At 44.2% G+C, this 19,338-nt stretch overlaps 1 protein-coding gene across 1 annotated transcript in view; it reads right to left on the bottom strand.

Annotated features, from left to right (window-relative positions):
• ESCO2 (establishment of sister chromatid cohesion N-acetyltransferase 2) overlaps positions 1-19,338 on the bottom strand; it is a 137,037-nt gene that overhangs the window by 61,691 nt on the left and 56,008 nt on the right. Inside the window, exons 7-8 of the mRNA XM_029596900.1 lie at positions 10,267-10,398; positions 9,834-9,923 (exon numbers count right to left, since the gene is read on the bottom strand). Coding sequence (XP_029452760.1) covers positions 9,834-9,923; positions 10,267-10,398 — 222 coding nt within the window. The remainder of the gene's footprint in view (positions 1-9,833; positions 9,924-10,266; positions 10,399-19,338) is intronic.

Below are 19,338 nucleotides of genomic sequence, written 5' to 3' on the forward strand. Positions count from 1 at the left end.
TCCCTCTTGCAGTCAGCCAGGGACATCTTTCTGGGTGCGTGCCTCATTACAGCCGATCCTGTGTATACCTAATACGACCATTTCCCGCAGAACACGAGTACCTCTAACGCTTACCCCGAACCTTTCTTGATGAGTCTAAGGTCAGGTAGTCACCACCAGAGGCAACCAGACACACTCCAGCCTGGCCCTTGGAGTGCCAAGTATATTTCACACCAAGCTCCAGCACTCACCTTATCCTACCTCAGCACTTATCCTACCAGTCTCCAGTACTCATCCAATCTTCATTCAGCATCCAGCCAACAAATCTCCAGCACTCATCCAATTTTTCACTCATCAGCCACTCATCCAGTCTCCTACTGCCATCAAACCAATCTCCAGCACTACCAGTTTCAATCTATCATAAAACAACTTCATCCTGCTCTCACCCCACCCATCATCCAAGAAATTAAGACTCGGCACTCAAAAAAATCCAGCTCATCAGTTACAACAGGCCACAATGCCTATTGGTCTCCCGATTTCAATTCTACATCACAGGACCATACTCACAGAAAAACCTTCCTTGATCTCACGCCCACTCACCTACAAAACATTAATCCCCATCATGATTTCTCCTTTTACACAGATTTTAGGCCTAGCCCTTTTCTCACTGATTCTATTCAACGCTAATACTCAATGACCTGCTCCTGGACACAAATCCTGACTTCTGCGCCATAACTGAAACATGGCTTAAACATACGGACACCGCACTAATAAACCAACTTCCAACTCAAACCTACGATATATTCTCCATCCCCCGAAGGAAAAAAAGGGGTGGGGTATTCTCCTAGCAGCCAAAAAAGATCTAAGAATTACTCAACTCCCAATTAATTCTCCTTCAAAAATCGAAACAAGCCTTTTCAAATCAGACCATCTGCAAATCCTTCTAGTCTATGCCCCCCCAGGACTTCTGGACTCCGACGCATCACTCATGCTAGAAGTAATAGCCTCTTACCTAAATCTGGAGTACCCTACCATAATTCTGGGAGATTTTAACTTACACGTCGATAACCCTATTCTCTCAACTAATTGCGATTCATTCCTAACAGCCATGTCTGTCATGGGTTTTAAGCAGATTATAAACAAACCTACCCATAGAGCAGGTCACACCTTGGATCTCATCTTCGTAAACTCAGGCATCTCACACCCAACTTCACCCATATGCAAACCTGTCCCCTGGTCTGACTATGTATTAATATCTACCACCTTTTCGCTGGCACAAACGAGCAACAAACATGTCCCTCAACCTGAATTTTACATACAGGAAATCTTGCTCCTCAGAGGAATTACACAATCACCTTGTCCCAGAACTCCCACTCATAGACATCTCCTTGCCTAACTCAGCCCTCCACTCCTGGTCCAAGATTACAGAAACGGCAGCAAACAAACTCTGTCCATTGGCAACAAAAACACTCAAACACAACACCTCCAAAAGGCAACCTTGGTTTAACGAAGAACTTCAAAAACTCAAACACTCTCTGCGACAGAAAGAAAGCAAATGGCGGAAAGCACCTTCGCCGACCTCCCTCTCCGCTTACAAATTCGCCCTCCACCAATACAAGAACTCCACATTAAAAACAAAAAGGGACTTTTACGCGCACAAGATACATCATCTTATTTTTGATTCAAAAGCCCTCTATGCTTACGTATCAAATTTAACACAAACCATTACACCTGACATTCCTTTCAACAAAGCGCAAGAAAAAGCAGGAGTTGGCCCTTTTCTTCAACAACAAAATCTCCAACCTTCTAACACAACTGAGGTCCAATACTTTAGCGCCTTTCAACACATACTTCCATCCCAACAAAGACATTACTCTACAGTCCTTTGAACCCATCACAACCTCAGAGATACAATCTGTATTGAAGAAAATGAAACCATCGTCACATCCATTAGACCACATCCCATCCAAACTACTCCTGCTAATACCAGATACCAGACATTATCAATTGTTCTTTAGCCAAAGGAATCTACCCAGATGACCTGAAAATTGCCTCCATCAAACCGCTCTTAAAAAACCCCAACTTAAATCCTAAAGATCCTACCAACTTCCGTCCAATATCCAATCTCCCTTTCTTAGCCAAGGTAATGGAAAAATTAGTTAACACCAGACTTTCTGACTACCTCGAAGAACACAAAATTCTATTCCCGACCCAATATGGTTTCCGAAAATCTTTAATTACTGAATCACTAATCATATCCCTGACAGACTACCTCATCATGGGCCTCGATAAAGGTCATGCTTACTTACTGATTCTCCTGGACCTCTCAGCTGCTTTTGATACGGTTAACCACTCCACCCTACTAAATCAATTAGCGAACATTGGAATAACAGGAACAGCTTAGTCTTGGTTCAAATCATTCCTAGGGAACAGAGGCTACAAGGTCAAAATACACAACAAAGAATCTCAGCATTATCCTTCCTCTTTGGGAGTGCCACAGGGCTCCTCCCTCTCACCCACGCTCTTTAACATTTATCTGCTCCCCCTCTGCCAACTGTTAACCAAATTAAACCTTAAACACTTTTTATACGCGGATGATGTCCAGATCGTCATCCCCCTCAAAGAATCCTACACAAAAACTCTAGAATTCTGGGAAACTTGTCTTCTAGAAATCGACAGACTCCTCTCCAGTCTAAACCTAATACTAAATTCTTCAAAAAGCGAACTCCTTCTAATTTCCACTGAAAACAGTAACTTCTACACAAATCCACCACCCAACTTACATTCTTCACAAGTAAGAGACCTTGGAGCTATCATTGATAACAGGCTAAACCTAAAATCATTTATAAATCAAACTACCAAGGACTGCTTCCATAAACTCCAAGTCCTAAAAAGAATAAAACCACTTTTCCACTTCCACGACTACAGAACAGTCTTGCAATCAATAATCTTCGCTAAATTAGATTATTGCAACTCTATTCTATTAGGTCTCCCGTCATCTCACACTAAACCCCTTCAGATGGTTCAAAACACAGCAGCGAGAATATTAACAAACACTCGGAGAAGAGACCACATTTCTCCAATCCTCAAAGCCCTACATTGGCTGCCAATTCACTACAGAATCATTTAAAAGTCCATAACTACTATTTACAAAGCCATCAATCAATACTCTCCGCTTAACCTTCAAATTCCATTCAAAAAATATACTTCCTCCAGACCCATCAGAGAGTCCTACAAAGAATCCCTACAAGTTCCACACTCCAAATCCACTCGGCACATAACCGCCAGAGACAGGGCTTTCTCCACTGCAGGACCGACACTATGGAACTCCATCCCACCAGATTTGCGACAAGAACCCTGCCTTCCTACATTTAGGAAACGACTCAAAACATGGTTATTTATGAAAGCCTTTCCAGACACCAACTGAACCTTAATCCACCATTAACTAACACTTAGACTTTTTCTTAACTTGGTAATTAATAACGACCTCAACAGGGCAATTCATTAACGTAGCAAATGCTGTAACTTAGTTCACACCATTAATTGGCAAATTTGTTCTCTATGTTTGTCAAATTTGGCAATTTTGGCAAACTTGTTTTCTATGTTGAATTCCTAGCTCCTTTTCACTGCTCCAAGTTGTGTAATTCCCTTGTTTTATTGTAACTGCAACCTTTTGTCAGCACCTGTTAATGTTTATTATTATTATTATTTATTATTATTTTATTATTACTTTGTTCCTTCACCTCTTGTTAATTGTAAACCGGCATGATGCGATATTCATCGCGAATGCCGGTATAGAAAAACTTAAAATAAATAAATAAATAAATAAATTAAGGAACTGAGCTCCCAAATATTCTATTGACTGAGAAGAAATTTGCTGAAATTGCTTTTATAAAATTGATTAGCCATTTTTAATTTTTGTGTAACGAAGCTACAAGTTTTGATACCAGGATTCCTTACTGGAGTGATGTTGCTCAGATCAGTAGTCCAGATAATGCGAACCATTATCAATTCTTAAAACTAAAAATCACTATTACTTTGGTGAATGTTGTTGATGTACTCTGAACTGTAAATGTTCACCAATTGTGCACTAATGAAGAAATCTCTCCTGGCCTTCTCTTAGAATATGAAAATCAGTAAGATCTGGCTAAGATAAAAATTTGTCTTTCTGCTGTTAGTTTTTTATATGGAGAGTTTCAATTCAAAAATATGAGACAAGCATTCTTTATTCACCCTCTTTTATATCCATTCTCCTTTGGAGTCACAAAGTATAAAGAATAATTTCTGTTTTTATTCCTTTAATGAAACCCAACATATTGCTCTCAATATAGCAATTTGCTTATGGTAGTTAGAACTGCTATTTTCTTTGCTAAACATGGCGATAACCTGTAAATCTGATGTACTGGAGAGGCTAGCAATAGAGCACAGCTGTATTGCATACCTAGGACCCACTGGTCCATGCCTATCTGAATCCATTCTTTGTAATATTCTTGATTTTCTTGCTTCTTGAAAGGCCAGATTTCGATCTTTGAATCTGAAGCGTTGAGATGTAAAACAAATACAGGGTCATATCATCTAGAATCACGGTACCGACTATGAACTCTATAAAAGCAAAAAATGGACTTAGGCCTAAACTCTGGTAGTCTCTTTTTTTTTTTTTTTTATTTTAGTACTCCCTTATAAGGTCATTCAGACTATCCAACAGGCATGCAGCTGCATATTCCAGCTGAATCAGCACCTTCCTGTCAGTAAGCATCTTAATTTTAAAGCAGATACGTTCTTACAACATAGCTCAAAATAAATTGCCAATTGCACTGATAAAACATGTAGACAGAATACATGCTTCAATGATAGTTCTTTTATTCAAGTTTCAAGAGAGATGTCTCCTCCCAGAGGGATAGTTTGTTTACTGGCCACTGCAGAGATCACTCTAGCAAACCACAGCATTTAAAATAAATGATCTTGGACCTCTGAAAGAAGTAAACTGAGAAAGTCGTTTCTGCCTTTTAGAAATATCAATATTCACACATTTTTAATGTAGTGGAAAGGAACATTGGTTCTTACCTGCTAATTTTCTTTCTTGTAATACCACAGATCAGTCCAGACAAGTGGGTTTATGCATCCCTACCAGCAGATGGAGGCAGAGAACAAAACTTTGAGGCACTGCTACATAAGCGAGCGTGCCACCTGCAGTCTCTCAGTATTGACCTGAACCCAAGCCAAAACTATCTAGAATTTTCTACCCCCCCCCCCCCCCGGCAAATCAGAAAAAAAACAAAACACGGTTGGACTACCTTGAACTGGAATACCTATACATACCGCAAGGCTCCAAAATGCCCTGCCAACTAGGAAAACTAAAAAACAACTTAACTGTTGCAGCAACATCATCAAAACAGAACTGCACATCAGAGTACCAGGAAGGTCAGTCTTTCAGTAACAATACCGGGGCGGGCCTCTGGACTGATTTGTGGTACTACAGGAACAAAAATTAGCAGGTAAGAACTAATTTTCCTTTCCTGAACATACCCAGATCAGTCCAGACAAGTGGGATGTACCAAAGCAACCCTAAACCGGGCAAGAATCCAAAGACCCACTCTCAAAACACCTTCATCAAAAGTCGCATCCTCTTGCGCCCGAAAATCCAAACAGTAATGCCTGGTGAAAGTATGCAGGAAGGACCACACTGTGGCTCGACATATCTCCTGCGGAGACACTAACTGACACTCAGCCCAAGAAGCTGCCTGAACTCTAGTAGAACGTGCTTTTGAGGCCACTAGGGACCAAACAACTCTTAGGCCGCAGAAATAGTCTCTTTTAACCATCGGGCCAAAGTAGCTTTTGATGTCATCTCCTTTCTTCATTCCCCCAAAGAACACAAAAAGATGGTCCGACCTTCTGAAAAAATTTGTGACTTTCGAGTACCGCAAGAGAGCACGACAAACATTTCTTTCTTATCCAAACGGTGAAGATCTCTACTCAAAATAGAGCCTCTGGACCAATTCAGAAACCCAGGCAACTCCACTGTCTGATTCACATGGAAGACAGACACCACCTTCGGCAAAAAAGAAGGCACCATACTCAGACACACTTTGTTGGAAGAAATATGTAAGAAAGGATCATGACAGGATAGAGCTTGAAGCTCTATCTGGCTGAGTAGACTGCAACCAGAAAAAACATCTTTAGTGTATGCTCCTTCAAGGAAGCTCAACCCAAAGGCTGAGAGATAAACATGCCAGGGACAGAACCTGAAGGGCTTCCCCACAAAACAGGTTTGTGACACAGGAGGGGTTGAAAGACATATCCCTCTTCTGAGGGAGGAAGAGACTCCCTACACTACCCTCCCAGTGTCTTCTTCCCTTAGGGTTTGATTAGGAATGCAGTCCTGTGGCTGTGGCACACAACCTGTGGTACTTGCCACGAGGGAAGCACACACACAGATTCACCCATACAGCAGAGGGCAACTGGAAAAAAGAGCCCTCTGTTGTAAAAATATGCTGACCAGCACTCATACAGTGGTATTCACTTGCTGGAGGAGGCTGCAACATGCTGCCAAAAGGCAAACAGTGGTGAGATGCTTTCCCCGCAAGTCTCCCCTGCACTTTGCGGTCCAGAAGTGATGAGAAGACCGAGACAATGACATGACGATGGCAGAAACCTGGCTTGGCTGAGAATTGCACAGACTGGGAGAATGCCACCTACAATCTTCTGAGGCATTTGGAGTAGATGCCTTGTCACACCTGACTGCACATGCTGTGCTCCACTGTCACCGTAACTCTTAGTGGAGTGCATAGGACAGTGGCGTCTCCAGTACCACTGGGGTTCTGGGTATGGCATGATTGGTGGGTGCCATTCTATGGCGTTGACCCCTCCAGCACCTGATAACACTCCAAGAGGCTGGACACAAAACTTGAACCTGCGTTGGGAACGGCTCAGTGCCATTTCCCTCATGGAATGCAGCAGCGAAGTCCATGGCGAACAACAATGCCCATTGTGTTCTGCGGTCATTCGTGCAGTAATCAACAGAGTCCATTGGTATCCACAGTGGTGACGGTGACCATAGTGCTTTCGCACTCACCAACGAGGGCACCAGACGACTCTGAACCCAGGGCTTCGAGGGCATCAATAGCCCAGTGGCATCAATAGAGACCCCAGTGCCTGAAGGAATCAATGGACTGGTGGTACCGAGGATGCCAGGGGCGCCTGCAGGCAGAGGATCTGCAGCTCTGACATGGCCCTGACATGCCTCATCGATGCCCAGAGGAACAGATGACTGCCAGTGCCATCAATCATTCCCCTCGGCTTACCTATCCATCAGAGGACATCGATGCTGTGAGCTCGATGGTGTCCCTCAATAGCGCTCATTGACACCAATGGTGCACAAATCGAGCGGGCCTCAAATGCATCCCAACCCCAGTGGCACAGAGCTCCTGAGATCATCAGCATCCATGGTGCCTGACAGCCGTAGGCCAGTGATGGGTCAGCACAATGCCCCTCAGTGCTCTGACGGGACACTGCCAAGGCACCTCGAGGGCACCAGACCACCACGCCGGAATGCCTCGGTGTACCTGAGTGCCTTAAGGGCTCCCAAGAGCCATGAAGGTCGACAGCCATGGGGATGACCAGGGCCCGATGGCCTCCATGGCAACACCACACCTCAATGGAAACGAGGACGTCAATGGTATCTGAGCAGCTCTGCACCGCGATGGCAAAGAAGCCACGCACCTTAAGAGCCCAGAGGGCAGCCACAGCACTGAGGCCATGCTCCTCGCCGAGGCATCCATGGCATGGATGGGTCCCACCTCGAAGCCCCGGGCGCTCCATGACTCCAGAGCCTTGAGTCCACAAATGCCTACGGCACAGAAGGCCCTTATGATATCGAGGGCGGTTACGCACCCCGATGGCATTGAGGGTCCCCCAGCCCCTCGAAAGCATCAAGGGTGACTATGGCGCTCAATGGCAATTTAGGTCCCCATCGCAGTCCTGACATCAATGCTTCAGATTAATGGTGCTCTGGTCAAAGAAGTGCACGGGCAACTGTTTCTGGACGTGGCGCTGAAGGTATGACAGCAAGCTACTTGCCCTGTGTTTCCTGTTTACCGACTGCATTGCCATCACTGGCAAGCAGAAGAGGTTATGTCATCCAGGGCTCCTGCCCGTGGAGACTAGTTCCTTTGAGTGTGGAGGGGGAGAGATGAGCTCCCCGCCCCCCCCCCCCCAACACAGGAATGGTATGGTTCTCGATCTCTTTGCTGCCTGACCTCCATCGATGCTCAATGATTGGTGAAATGACACTGAACTCCTGCCAGGTGAAATGACATGGAACTCAGGTGAATCCCCAGGCTCAGCGGTCTACACGGATCACCCACGGACTGCACTCAGGCAGTCCTGCCAGCACCAGACAAAAGGTACAAAAACAGACAGAGCAAGGAGAGGACACAGAAACTAAACTGCAGGTGCTATCTCTCTCTCTCTCTCTATATATATATATATATTTTTTTTTTTTTTTTAAAGGAAGAAATAGATTTTGCCAGACTGCACAGTGACTAAGGCATGCCATGTGGCTGGCAGACAGAGGAGAGAGGAAAGAGAAAGAAAAGAACACTAACATAATGTAAATTAAAGAAAACATCTGCAGCTCTAGAAAAAATAACTTACAAAGACTGAGGAAAAGAGCAAAGCTGAATACCGTGAGTATGCTCCAGAAAAAAGAAAAAAAAAGACTGAGGGACTCTACCTAGGGGGCAGGGTGATGACTATAGCTGCACATGCTCAGTAGGGCGTGTTTGAAAGTTCTAGATTCTTTGATATCAAAGTTATATGCCGGGTTTCATCTGATGATGTCATCCATGTGAGGACCAAAATCCTGCTTGTTCACGGAGGCTCAAACTAGGGGCACAAAAAGTGCATCCAGAAAGGACGCCGCCGAAACTGGACAACGCCTTCTTTATGTCTCGTCTTGCTTCTTGTATTTTTTTTTTTTTTTAAACAGGCAGTCCTCAGAAGGAAAATGCATGTCCACCATCTGCTGGAGACACTGGCGGGCAGATGTTGGGGCGAGATTATATATCCGTGATATCAGCTTCTTACTCCATCTCCATCTGCTGGGAGAGGTGCATAATCTACTGCTAGGGACTGGCCTGCCTGAATGCAGAGGAAGTTTACTTATCAGTTGTATACCCTGCATTCTTCCAACCATCAGTGTTTCAGTCACAGGAACTTTCTCAAAACTTTTATACTTCATATAATCAGATCTGCTGCCTCCGCAACAATCTCCCAGATGAGCAACACCAACAGATATTCTGGAAGAAGCTTGAGACAAGCATGTCCTTGGAACCAGCCAATAAAAGTGGCTACTGAGCAATTCCTATGATTCCCTCCCCCCCCACCCCCTTTTATCTCTATTCTTTCCAGGAAGAATGAGTGGTCAATGAATGGTGCATTTGCTATGGTGATGACAATCTCATAAATAGGAATCTAAGTCCAGATTAGTCTTAAATTGCTTGAATGGCAGACAGCGTGGCGCTGTCACTAGGCCACTGAACCAGGGCCAGATTTGATGCTGTTAAAATGTAAGTGTTGCTGAGCTAATAGGGAAAAATGTTTCAGTATGTCCAATAGTGCTCTCTGCATGGTCTGCAATAACAGGCTTTCATCAACTGCCAAAACCATCTTTTTAATGTTCAAATTCTTAAAGTGGCCAATTTTGGTCATGGGACAACAGAATTGCCATGTGTCTAATGTAGCCTGGTAAATGGTTTACTAGTGATCCATAAAACAAATGGGATTAATTACAAATTCATATTCAGTGCACAAAACACTCTTAAAACTAGAAAAGTAAAAACAAATCTCTGTACCTTTTTTATGGCATATTTAGGGTCATCTGGTTGGATCATTATGATTTTCCCATCCCAAAATTTAGCCACAATATTTTCTTTCTTCCAACCCTGAAACATAAAAAAAAATTCCTGTCATTTAGGAAGATTATTAGTCACCTGCAATACAATAATTCATCTTCACAAAACACCTTGTGCTTTGCCCATTCAGCTCTCATGCAGGAGCAGCAGGGCACAGTTTCCAGTAACTCTCATGTTTACCTTAACACAAAGACCAAGCACAGCTATGGCTACATACAACCAAAAGACATAATGCAACCCCCATACTCCCACACACACCAGCATCACTTGCTCAGATGTTATTTCAATGCCACTGCCCATTTCTGTATATTTAGGCTTCGTAGTCTGATATTTTCCCTTTCTGTTTAGTTTCTGTACTTCTCTGGTCCCTTACCACAAACTTAATTCCCTCCAGGAACCTCTGGTGGTACTGCACGTGCTGTGCCTCATCCTCTGGGCTGGCAGCCGTATAGATCATCCCGCAGAACCTGCAAGTGACCGCTCCAAAATGTTTCTGCCCTGCATCCTTTTTTTAAAATAAAAAAAACAAACAGTTTAAGCATGATTTTCTCCTTAATAAAATGAGCATCAGTTTCCATACTGCAGTCAAAAGTGACAATGTAAACATACTTTAAGATTTAACAATTTTTATTGGAAAAATTGACATTTTTCACTATAATCAGGAGTAGTTCAAGGCAATCTTCTGCCTCAGGCAAAAGATGAATGGTGCCCCCCCCCCCCCAAATGGCATGGTACAGGTGATATTACTGAAGGCCAGGGCAGGGGGAAGGCAATGGAGAGTGAGGTGACTTGCCCAAGGTCACAAGGAATGGCAATAGGATTTGAACCCTGGCTTCCCTTGCTTGTGGCCCACTGTTCTAACCACTCCATTTTTGGGCCTGTTATTTTTTTGTTCTCGGTCTTCAGCATCCGCACTAGGGGGGTGCCGAATAAATGTTTAATGGGGAGGGGCGGCCTTTGGCCACATCATCTCCCGGGTCTAGAAACAGAACTCCTCCATTCCCTATTGCCTGCCTCCCACCCTTTTCCAGGATCTGCCCCCTGGGGGTGTGAGAGGTTAGTCAATGGTGGGAGTGTGTGAGTGTGTAACACACTCTCTCTTACGGCTGATACAAGGGGATTAGATGTCCTAGACCAGTGTTGCCAAACCTTTTGGTTCAGGGGGCCACATGATCAATTGTTGAACAGCTCGTGGGCCAAATTAACAACATCGCTATTATTAAAACACCAAATTAAGGGCCCAACCAAGAAAGCCGATGCATGAGCAGCAGGAAAGGAGCTCTCTCAGTACCTGCCTGAAATTTTTCTTATTTCTATTGCCTCTGCCGTAATGCATCATACGAAGCATAAAGCACGATTAAAAGAACTTACATCCAGTAAAGACGATGGATTACAGCAAGCGAGGATTGAGACCTCCTTTGAAACTACCCCGAGGACACTGGGAGCAAGGGCCGCTGAGGGGGGAACCCAGGAGCTCGAGTTCACCCCGATGGCCGAAGAGATTTTGCTTAGCCCTGGGGCGCCCGAAACGCCGACCCCGCCGAAAGGTCAAGCGGGAGGGGTAGGAGGGGAAACATCACGAGACTTAGAGTCGAGGAGGAGAGAGCAGACCAGAGGAGCCCCGGAAGGAGCGGCTACATCCACGCCTAAACTCCACAGAGCCTTGCCGGAGCGGAACATCGAAGACATCTCACTTCAAGACCTGGTAAACCTTCAATCTAAAAATTTATTCTCAATGCAAAAAACTCCAGTAGTAACTTTAGAATCGTTGTGGAAAGCGATGACATCAATTGAGTAAGCCATTACAACTTTAACACAGGCTTTCCTTGACTCAAATAAAAGGGGGTTAAACTCTGAAAAAATGGTGATTCCGCATCAAGAAAAATTGGAGGGAAAACTTACAACACTGGAAAATGTTCAAGGAACGATGATAAGAACTAAGATAAAAACAGAGAGAAAATTTGAAAGCATAGAAAATTCACTACGCTATCTAAATTTAAGTATAGTGAATTTTCCTGTGATTAGAAGATTAGCCCCAGCTGAATTATTAAAGGAATATATGACGGACTGTCTTAAGATTCCCAAGGAAATAACTCCGGTTATTTCTAAAGCTTTCTATGTCTCAAAGAAATATCCGCTTTAAGACTGGAGGAAGCAAGAGGAATAAGATCACTGGACACCTCAGAATTGATTCAAACATCCATACAGACAGAGATTAAGACCAGAGGCACAGTATTAGTTACATTTCCTTTTGAGTAGGACAGAAACTTAATTATGAAGTTTTTCTTTAGGAATAGATCTGTTCAATTTTACGGACAGTGTGTGTGGATATACCCCGATATCGTACGCTCTACACAGGAGCAGAGAAAAAAGTTTCTGATTATGAGGCCGGAAGTTGTAAGTCATAGTGCCAGTATGGTCTTGAAATTTCCCTGTAAATGTTGTCTGAAATTTCAAGAAAACAAATATATCTTTTATGAACCGGATCAATTGAGGGGATTTTTGGATGGGAAGGGGTGAGATGTGAAATGTGATTTAGGGTATCTGCAACCTGTGACGGCTTATTTCTTTTTTTTTGCCTGTTAAAGAGCTCCATATTTCCTTTAGTATATCTTGGTCCCAATATTACCTAAGAATTTGATAGTGATCTATGTTTATTTACTAATGGTTAATAATTTATTTCTAATGTGAAGTATGATTATACTGTTAGATCTCTAAATACTATTGAATTGATATATTTTATTTGTATCTCCAAATGCATAAATAAAAAATTAAAACAAAACAAAACAAAACCACCAAATTAGTGTTTGGGTAATTGCCAGGTTCTTGTGGCCTGGTTTTGGCCTCTGTTGGAAACAGGATGCTGGGCTTGATGGACCCTTGGTCTGACCCAGCATGGCTATTTCTTATGTTCTTACAACTCGAGAAAGTTTTTAGACCGGTGTAGTCCAACAGTCTACTCTACTCTAAAATTTAGATTCTAAAAAGTTAGCCAAAGTCTCTCATGTCGTAAGGATGCAACGTCATAAGCTAATCACATTCAGTGGGAAATCTGACATTGCTTTTGTTTACACAAGTAGCCTTGTCAGCTCCAACTGTAGAGCTTGCAATGCACAATGATGCTGTTAAATGGTCATCTGTAAGCAGAGACCGTGACTTTGTTTTTGCGTTTTTTGTTCTTGAAAACAACTGTTCGCAGCAGTAGGCGCTACCAAACAAAGTAATGAATTTCTTGGCATCTTGTGACAGATTGGGGAACCTGTACGGTGAAACATAAGAACTGTAGAATCTCCGAAGATCTTGTTCAGTAAAAGCTCTCTTCAAGTCACTGTCATTCTTAATGTCAATGAGTTCCATCTGGTATTTATCAGCACAGTCTTTCGGATCAGTTTGAAACGGATTGCTTGGTAGCTTCATGACATCAGTATGTTTTCTGAAATCCTCGAACCTTTGTTTGAAGTCATCAATCAGTATGACAACTAATTCTGAGTACTTATGTTGCACTGTGTCAGTAGGTCTCGTGGAAAGAACTGTCAAGTGTACAACTTTCTTCAGAATCAACTGTGAATGAATAAGCTCCAATTTCTCAATGAATTTAACATGTTCGTACAATTTGTGCACCAGCTGATTCTTTCCTTGAAGTTTCACATTCAAATATGCCATGTATTTGGACATATCGACCAGAAACGCCAAGACACTCACCCACGAATCATCTAGGAAACTTATATCCTTCCCTTTGTTGGCCATGAATGTCTTTATTTCATCACGTAAACTCCAGAATCTGGATAGTGTGCCTGACCTGCTGAGACATTGAACTTGGCTGAAGTAAATCACATCATCATGATCTGAGCCCACTTCCTCCAGAAAAGATTTAAACTCCCTGTGATTCAGACCTCTGGATCGTATGAAGTTGACACTTGATACAACATTTTCCATTACATTCTTCATTTCCAATTTGTTGGCGCACAAGTTTTCCTGGTGAATGATGCAGTGGTATATGACGACTTCCTGTGGCACTGATTTCTCAAACAAGGTCACAAATCCATTCCGCTTCCCTGCCATGGCTGGCGCTCCATCTGTTATGCAAATCAGCTTGTTCTCACCACAGATTGAACTTCTCTATTACATATTTGACTTTATCAAAGATCTCCTTTCCTGTTGTCGTGCCCTTTCATAGGATAGATATCAAGCAGTTCCTTGATGACTGAAAACATTTCTGTAACTCCTCTTTCAAATACTGCTAGTTGAGCTGTGTCACTTATGTCTCTCATCAACTGCTAAGCTGTAAAACTCATAAGCATCAATTCTCTTGATCAAAGTCTCTTGAATGTTTGTCACCAGGTCATCAACTCTTCTAGCAATAGTTTGATGAGAAAGGCTGACATTTTGCACCACAGACTTATCTGAGCAAACCACATCCGTAAACAGTTCCCAAGCATTCCTTAACCAAATTCCCGTCTGCAAATGGTTTTCCTCTCTTGGCTATGGTTTCTGCTAATAAAAAGCACAAAACTTTACCTACATGTTCCACCACAAAAGTCATCCATCCACGAACTTTTGAATACACTGTTTTTGACATCAACTTTATGCTTTTCCCTCATCCTACTTCCACTCGCAGATGCTGCCATTTTTGCTGTCTATGTTTACAACCGGTGTCTGTAAAAGCTGGAATGGACTGAAACAGACTAATTCTCTCCCTCTGCCCCCCTCCTCAGCCAACTTCTCTCTCCCTCCTTCCTCCATGCAGCAGCTTGTGTGTGTGTGCACCTCTCCCTCCCTCTTCAGGCAGCTTCTTCTCTCTCCCCCCATTCTCCAGCTTCTTTCTCTCCCTTTTGCAGCAGTTTCTCTCTGTCTCTCACTGTTCATCTAATCACGCAGTATCTGATTCCCTCCTCAAGCGGTTTCTGCTCTCTCTTTCTGTCCCCCTCCTTATGCAGCTGCTGCATGTGTGTGTGTGTGTGTGTGTGTCTCTCCCCCCTCAGGCAGCTTCTCTCTCTATTTCTCTCTACCCCTCCTCCAGCTTCTCTTTCTTTCCCTTTTACAGCAGTCTCTCTTTCTGTCTGTCTCTCACTGTTCACACACCATCTTTTCTTCTGATTCCCTCTTCATGCAGCTTCTGCTCTCTCTCTCTATGTTCCCCACCTTATGCTACTGCTTCTTGTGTGTGACCTTGTCCTCAAGTCCAGCACATATCCAGCTCTCCTCCCTCCCCCCTTCAGGTCCAGCACATCTACAGCTCTCCCACCAACACCTCCCCCCCTCAGGTCCAGCACATCTACAGCTCGCTCACTCACACACTGTCCTCTCCCCTTGTACTCCCTACCCTCAGATCCCCAATTCTACCCCCTCACTTATGGCTGCTGGGTCCCAGGTCGATCGGCGCTGGTGGCAAAGGCAATGAAAGGTTTCCTTTGCCTTCATCTGCCGGTATCGTGGCCTTTTCTGCTACATAGCGTCCTGCCTGCGCGACAACAGGAGGTTGCATTAGAGGAGGTGGGACATAGGTTAGCAGAAAGGCCCTAACACTGGCAGAGGAAGCAAAGGAAACCTTTAATCGCCTTTGTCAGTGTTTGACCCTGGACCTGGTGGGCGGGAGGTGAGGGACATGGGAAGACGAGATGTTGCCAGAGTGGTCTCTCCGCCCGTGTTGCAGCAAATGGCTCAAAATGCGCGGGCTTGTTTACCCAGAAGTGTCGTCCCCCCCAAATCGGAGGGATTCCACCCCCCCCAATCGGAAGGCAGCCGCAACCCCAAATGAGAATCCTGCGACCCCATTTAGGGGTCGCAACCCACTATTTGGGAACTGCTACTAGATATGGAAGGGAATTTTCCCTTGCACCCGATCCTCTCCCCAATAGTCCCCACACACCTCCCTCGCACCTGATCCTCTCCCCGATGGTCCCCACATTCCTCCCTCGCACCTGATCCGTGGGCCAGATAGAAAGGCTTGGCGGGCCGCATTGTGGCTCGCAGGACCATAAGTTGGACAACCCTGCCCCAGACAAACCTTACAGTGTTTCACTCCCCCTTCCCTCTCCTCTCCACATAATTAAAACGTATGCATTCTTTTCCATTTTAAAATGTATTAACTTCCCCAACCTAAAAAGGCAGATTGCATATGGAAAATAGCCATTCAAAGTACAATCTTCTGAAGTAAAAATATCACTTACAACAACATATATTATAGGCATTCATTGCAAAAAAAAAAAAAAAACCCAACTAAAAAATAAAACTTTAAATAATATTAGTTTAATAGACTTAATAAACTACCTTTCTCATAGTAATCAAGGCAGTTTACTGGATCCCTTATGGTATTAGGCCTATGGTAAAGTGTATTGGGTAGGGACTTGGCCCATAGAAAGCCAGGAATAAACTGAACTACAATTCCAAATTAATAAGTCCTCCATATCATAAGTGCCAGTACTGAACCTATGAAAAAGCCTTTCAGATACTTGAAAGGTTTTAATGATCCATGGTCAACAACAAACCTTTTTTTTTTGGAAAAAAATTCAGTAGAACTAGGGGTCACGATTTGAAACTCCAGGGAGGAAGACTCAGAACCAATGTCAGGAAGTATTTCTTCATGGAGAGGGTGGTGGATGCCTGGCATGCCCTTCCAGAGGAAGGATTTCAAAGGGGCATGGGATAAACACTGTGGATCCTTAAAGGCTAGAAGATGGGAATGAAGAGAAGAGCCATGGGGTGGGGCTTGCTGGTGAATACTACCCTTACTCAATAAGCTTTCACACGGTTAATGCAACTTCAACATTGCTCTCAAGGGGAAATGTGGAAAAGAGGATTTGCATTCAGACAACACCCAACAAGGACTGAACTACACAGTCTGGGTAAACAAATAAGTGTGGGGGTAGCTTGCTTATTGCGGCGGTTACTACCCTAAACCAATTAAGCCTGATACTTCACTTTGCTCTCTGCTTCAACAGCAGGGAAAAATGTGGAAAAGAGGATTTACATTCAGACAACATCCAACAAGGCATTCATCTGTGCAGTCTGGGTAAACAAGCATCGGGGTAACTTGCTTGATGCGGCGGTTACTACCCATAACCATTAAGCCTTATGCTCACCTTTGATGCAGCTCCAACATTACTCTCTGCATCAAAGGCAGGGGGTGGCAGGAAATTTGAATCAAACAGTTACCAACAAGGGCCCTGAACTTGGTGGTTGGTGAAACAGATAAGTATGGAAAAATAAGTGTGGGAGCTTGCTGGGCAGATTGGATAGGCCGATTGGTCTTTTTTTGTCATCATTTCTATGTTTCTATACTGCAAATATTACATCAGGCCCTAAACAACAATACACCTCCTATTAGGAAAACAGATTAAAGCCAGATTGTTGTAAATCCCTACACAGAAACTACATGCTAGCAGAATACCTAAAGTCTTAATCACATAAGTAGAACACAGATAGACTCTCACCAAATACAGAATAAAGAGATCATAAAATATAAATTGAAACATGCAGACAAAAACTGAACTGGAAATCACAAGACGACAAACTCTGTAAGCAATGCAAACACAATCAAGAAATATAAAACATCAAACATGCCAATAAAAAGAATGTCAAATCTGCCGATACATTCAACCAATTAAAAACATAAAAATGCTTAAAATGTTACCAAACACTAATAAAATAATTCAAAACAGTAGATACACCACATCCAATAAATAAAAATAAAAAGGATAAAAAAAAATCTTCCACTCTACCATACCTGGGAAAGGAAAATTGGTACTTACCTGCTAATTTTTGTTCCTGTAGTACCACAGATCAGTCCAGACACCTGGGTTTTGCCTCCCCTCCAGCAGATGGAGTCAGAGAAAGTTTTACTGACACTGACACTTAAGGCAAGGTTATTGTGATCCCGGTCCACGGACGGTCCCTTTCCCTACCTTGGGGCTGTTCCGAGCAACCGCGGCATCTCAAAGACTCATTCGGGCCTTGCTGGCCCCTTCTCGCGGTGTTCCCTATGCGAGGGAGATGCCGTCAACACGCTCTGGCTGGTCCCGCCCCCCCTAGGCACGCGCGCGCAGGGGCTTAGAATTTAAAGGGACCAGCGCGGGAAAGATGGCTCCGCCTCTGGGGATGACTTCAGACGCCTTCAGTGATTTAAACCCTGCAGCCAGCCCTACTCTTTGCCTTGCAATGGGTCATCTCAGAGTTACTAGTCGCTTGTCTCTGCCTTCTGCTGGTTCCAGCCTTGTTCCTGACTTCTGCTTGTTCCAGCCTTGGCTCTGTTCCAGCTTAATCCTGTCTCCATTTCCGTCTTCTACTGCTCCTTGTCCTGCTTCCCCTTGGCTTGTCTTCCTGGTTCCTGACTTGGTACGTCCTCTGGTATTCTGCTTCGCTGCCCGTCTTGATCCCTGGCTTGTCTCCGGTTTCTTTTGTCTGCCGCCTGCCCTGACTGCTGGTCCATTCCATGTTTTGCTCCACTGCTGCCTGCCTCAATTCAGACTTCTTTTGAACTCTCATCTCCAGAAGACCCCACCTAAGTCCAAGCAGCCCGAGTCCCCAAGGGCTCCTCCTGTGGGGGGGGGGGGGGGGGGATCTCGGGCTTCCAGTGGTGAAGTTCCTGTGGTCTTCTGGCTCTGATCCACCTCCTGGCTCACGACTTCTGGAATTCCTTTGGACCTTCATCCTCAGGAGACTGCACCCAAGTCCAAGCGGTTCGGGTTCCCAAGGGCTCCTCCCGGGGGACCTCGGGCTTCCAGTGGTGAAGTTCCTGTGGTCTCCTGGCTCTGATCCACCTCCCGGCTACAACTTTCGCTATGGGCCTCCCCTCAGCGCATCATCTTCATCTTCTAGCCGGCCCAAGGGTCCACGATCTCAACTTCTGCAGTCCCTCAGTATTAGTCTGTACCCAAGCCAGAAATACAAAGAAGAATCAAGTAACTATGTCTACTCATCTAAATGAGCAGGGGGAAAAGGATAACCATAAAACAGGCAACAACAAAATGCCTTCACACCAAAAATCTGTGTGGGATCAACAAATCCTGTGCTTCTTCATAGACCATACAGCAAAAACAGACAGATCGAGTGGACTCTCCCAATACCCTTTTTGCTAATCAAGGGCGGGACTCTGGACTGATCTGTGGTACTACAGGAACAAAACTTAGCAGCTAAGACCCAATTTTCCTTTTCCTGTACGTACCCAGATCAGTCTAGACTCCTGGGATGTACACCTAAGCTTTCCTGAGTAGGGCGGGACTGGGAGAGTCCCGCTCGCAGAACACTCGAATCAAATTTTCCTGTCCCCGGGGACTAGACATCTAAGCGATAATGTCTGGCAAAGGTGTGCAATGACTTCCATGTAGCTGCCCTACAGATCTCCTGAGGAGAGACTGACACTCTGCCCAAGAGGCTGTCAGAGTGAATAGAATGCGCTTGGAGAACTTCCGGAATCGGGCAACCCTGACAGATATATGCGGAATTA

Source organism: Rhinatrema bivittatum, chromosome 3, assembly GCF_901001135.1.
Source record: "Rhinatrema bivittatum chromosome 3, aRhiBiv1.1, whole genome shotgun sequence".
NCBI classification, from domain to species: domain Eukaryota; kingdom Metazoa; phylum Chordata; class Amphibia; order Gymnophiona; family Rhinatrematidae; genus Rhinatrema; species Rhinatrema bivittatum.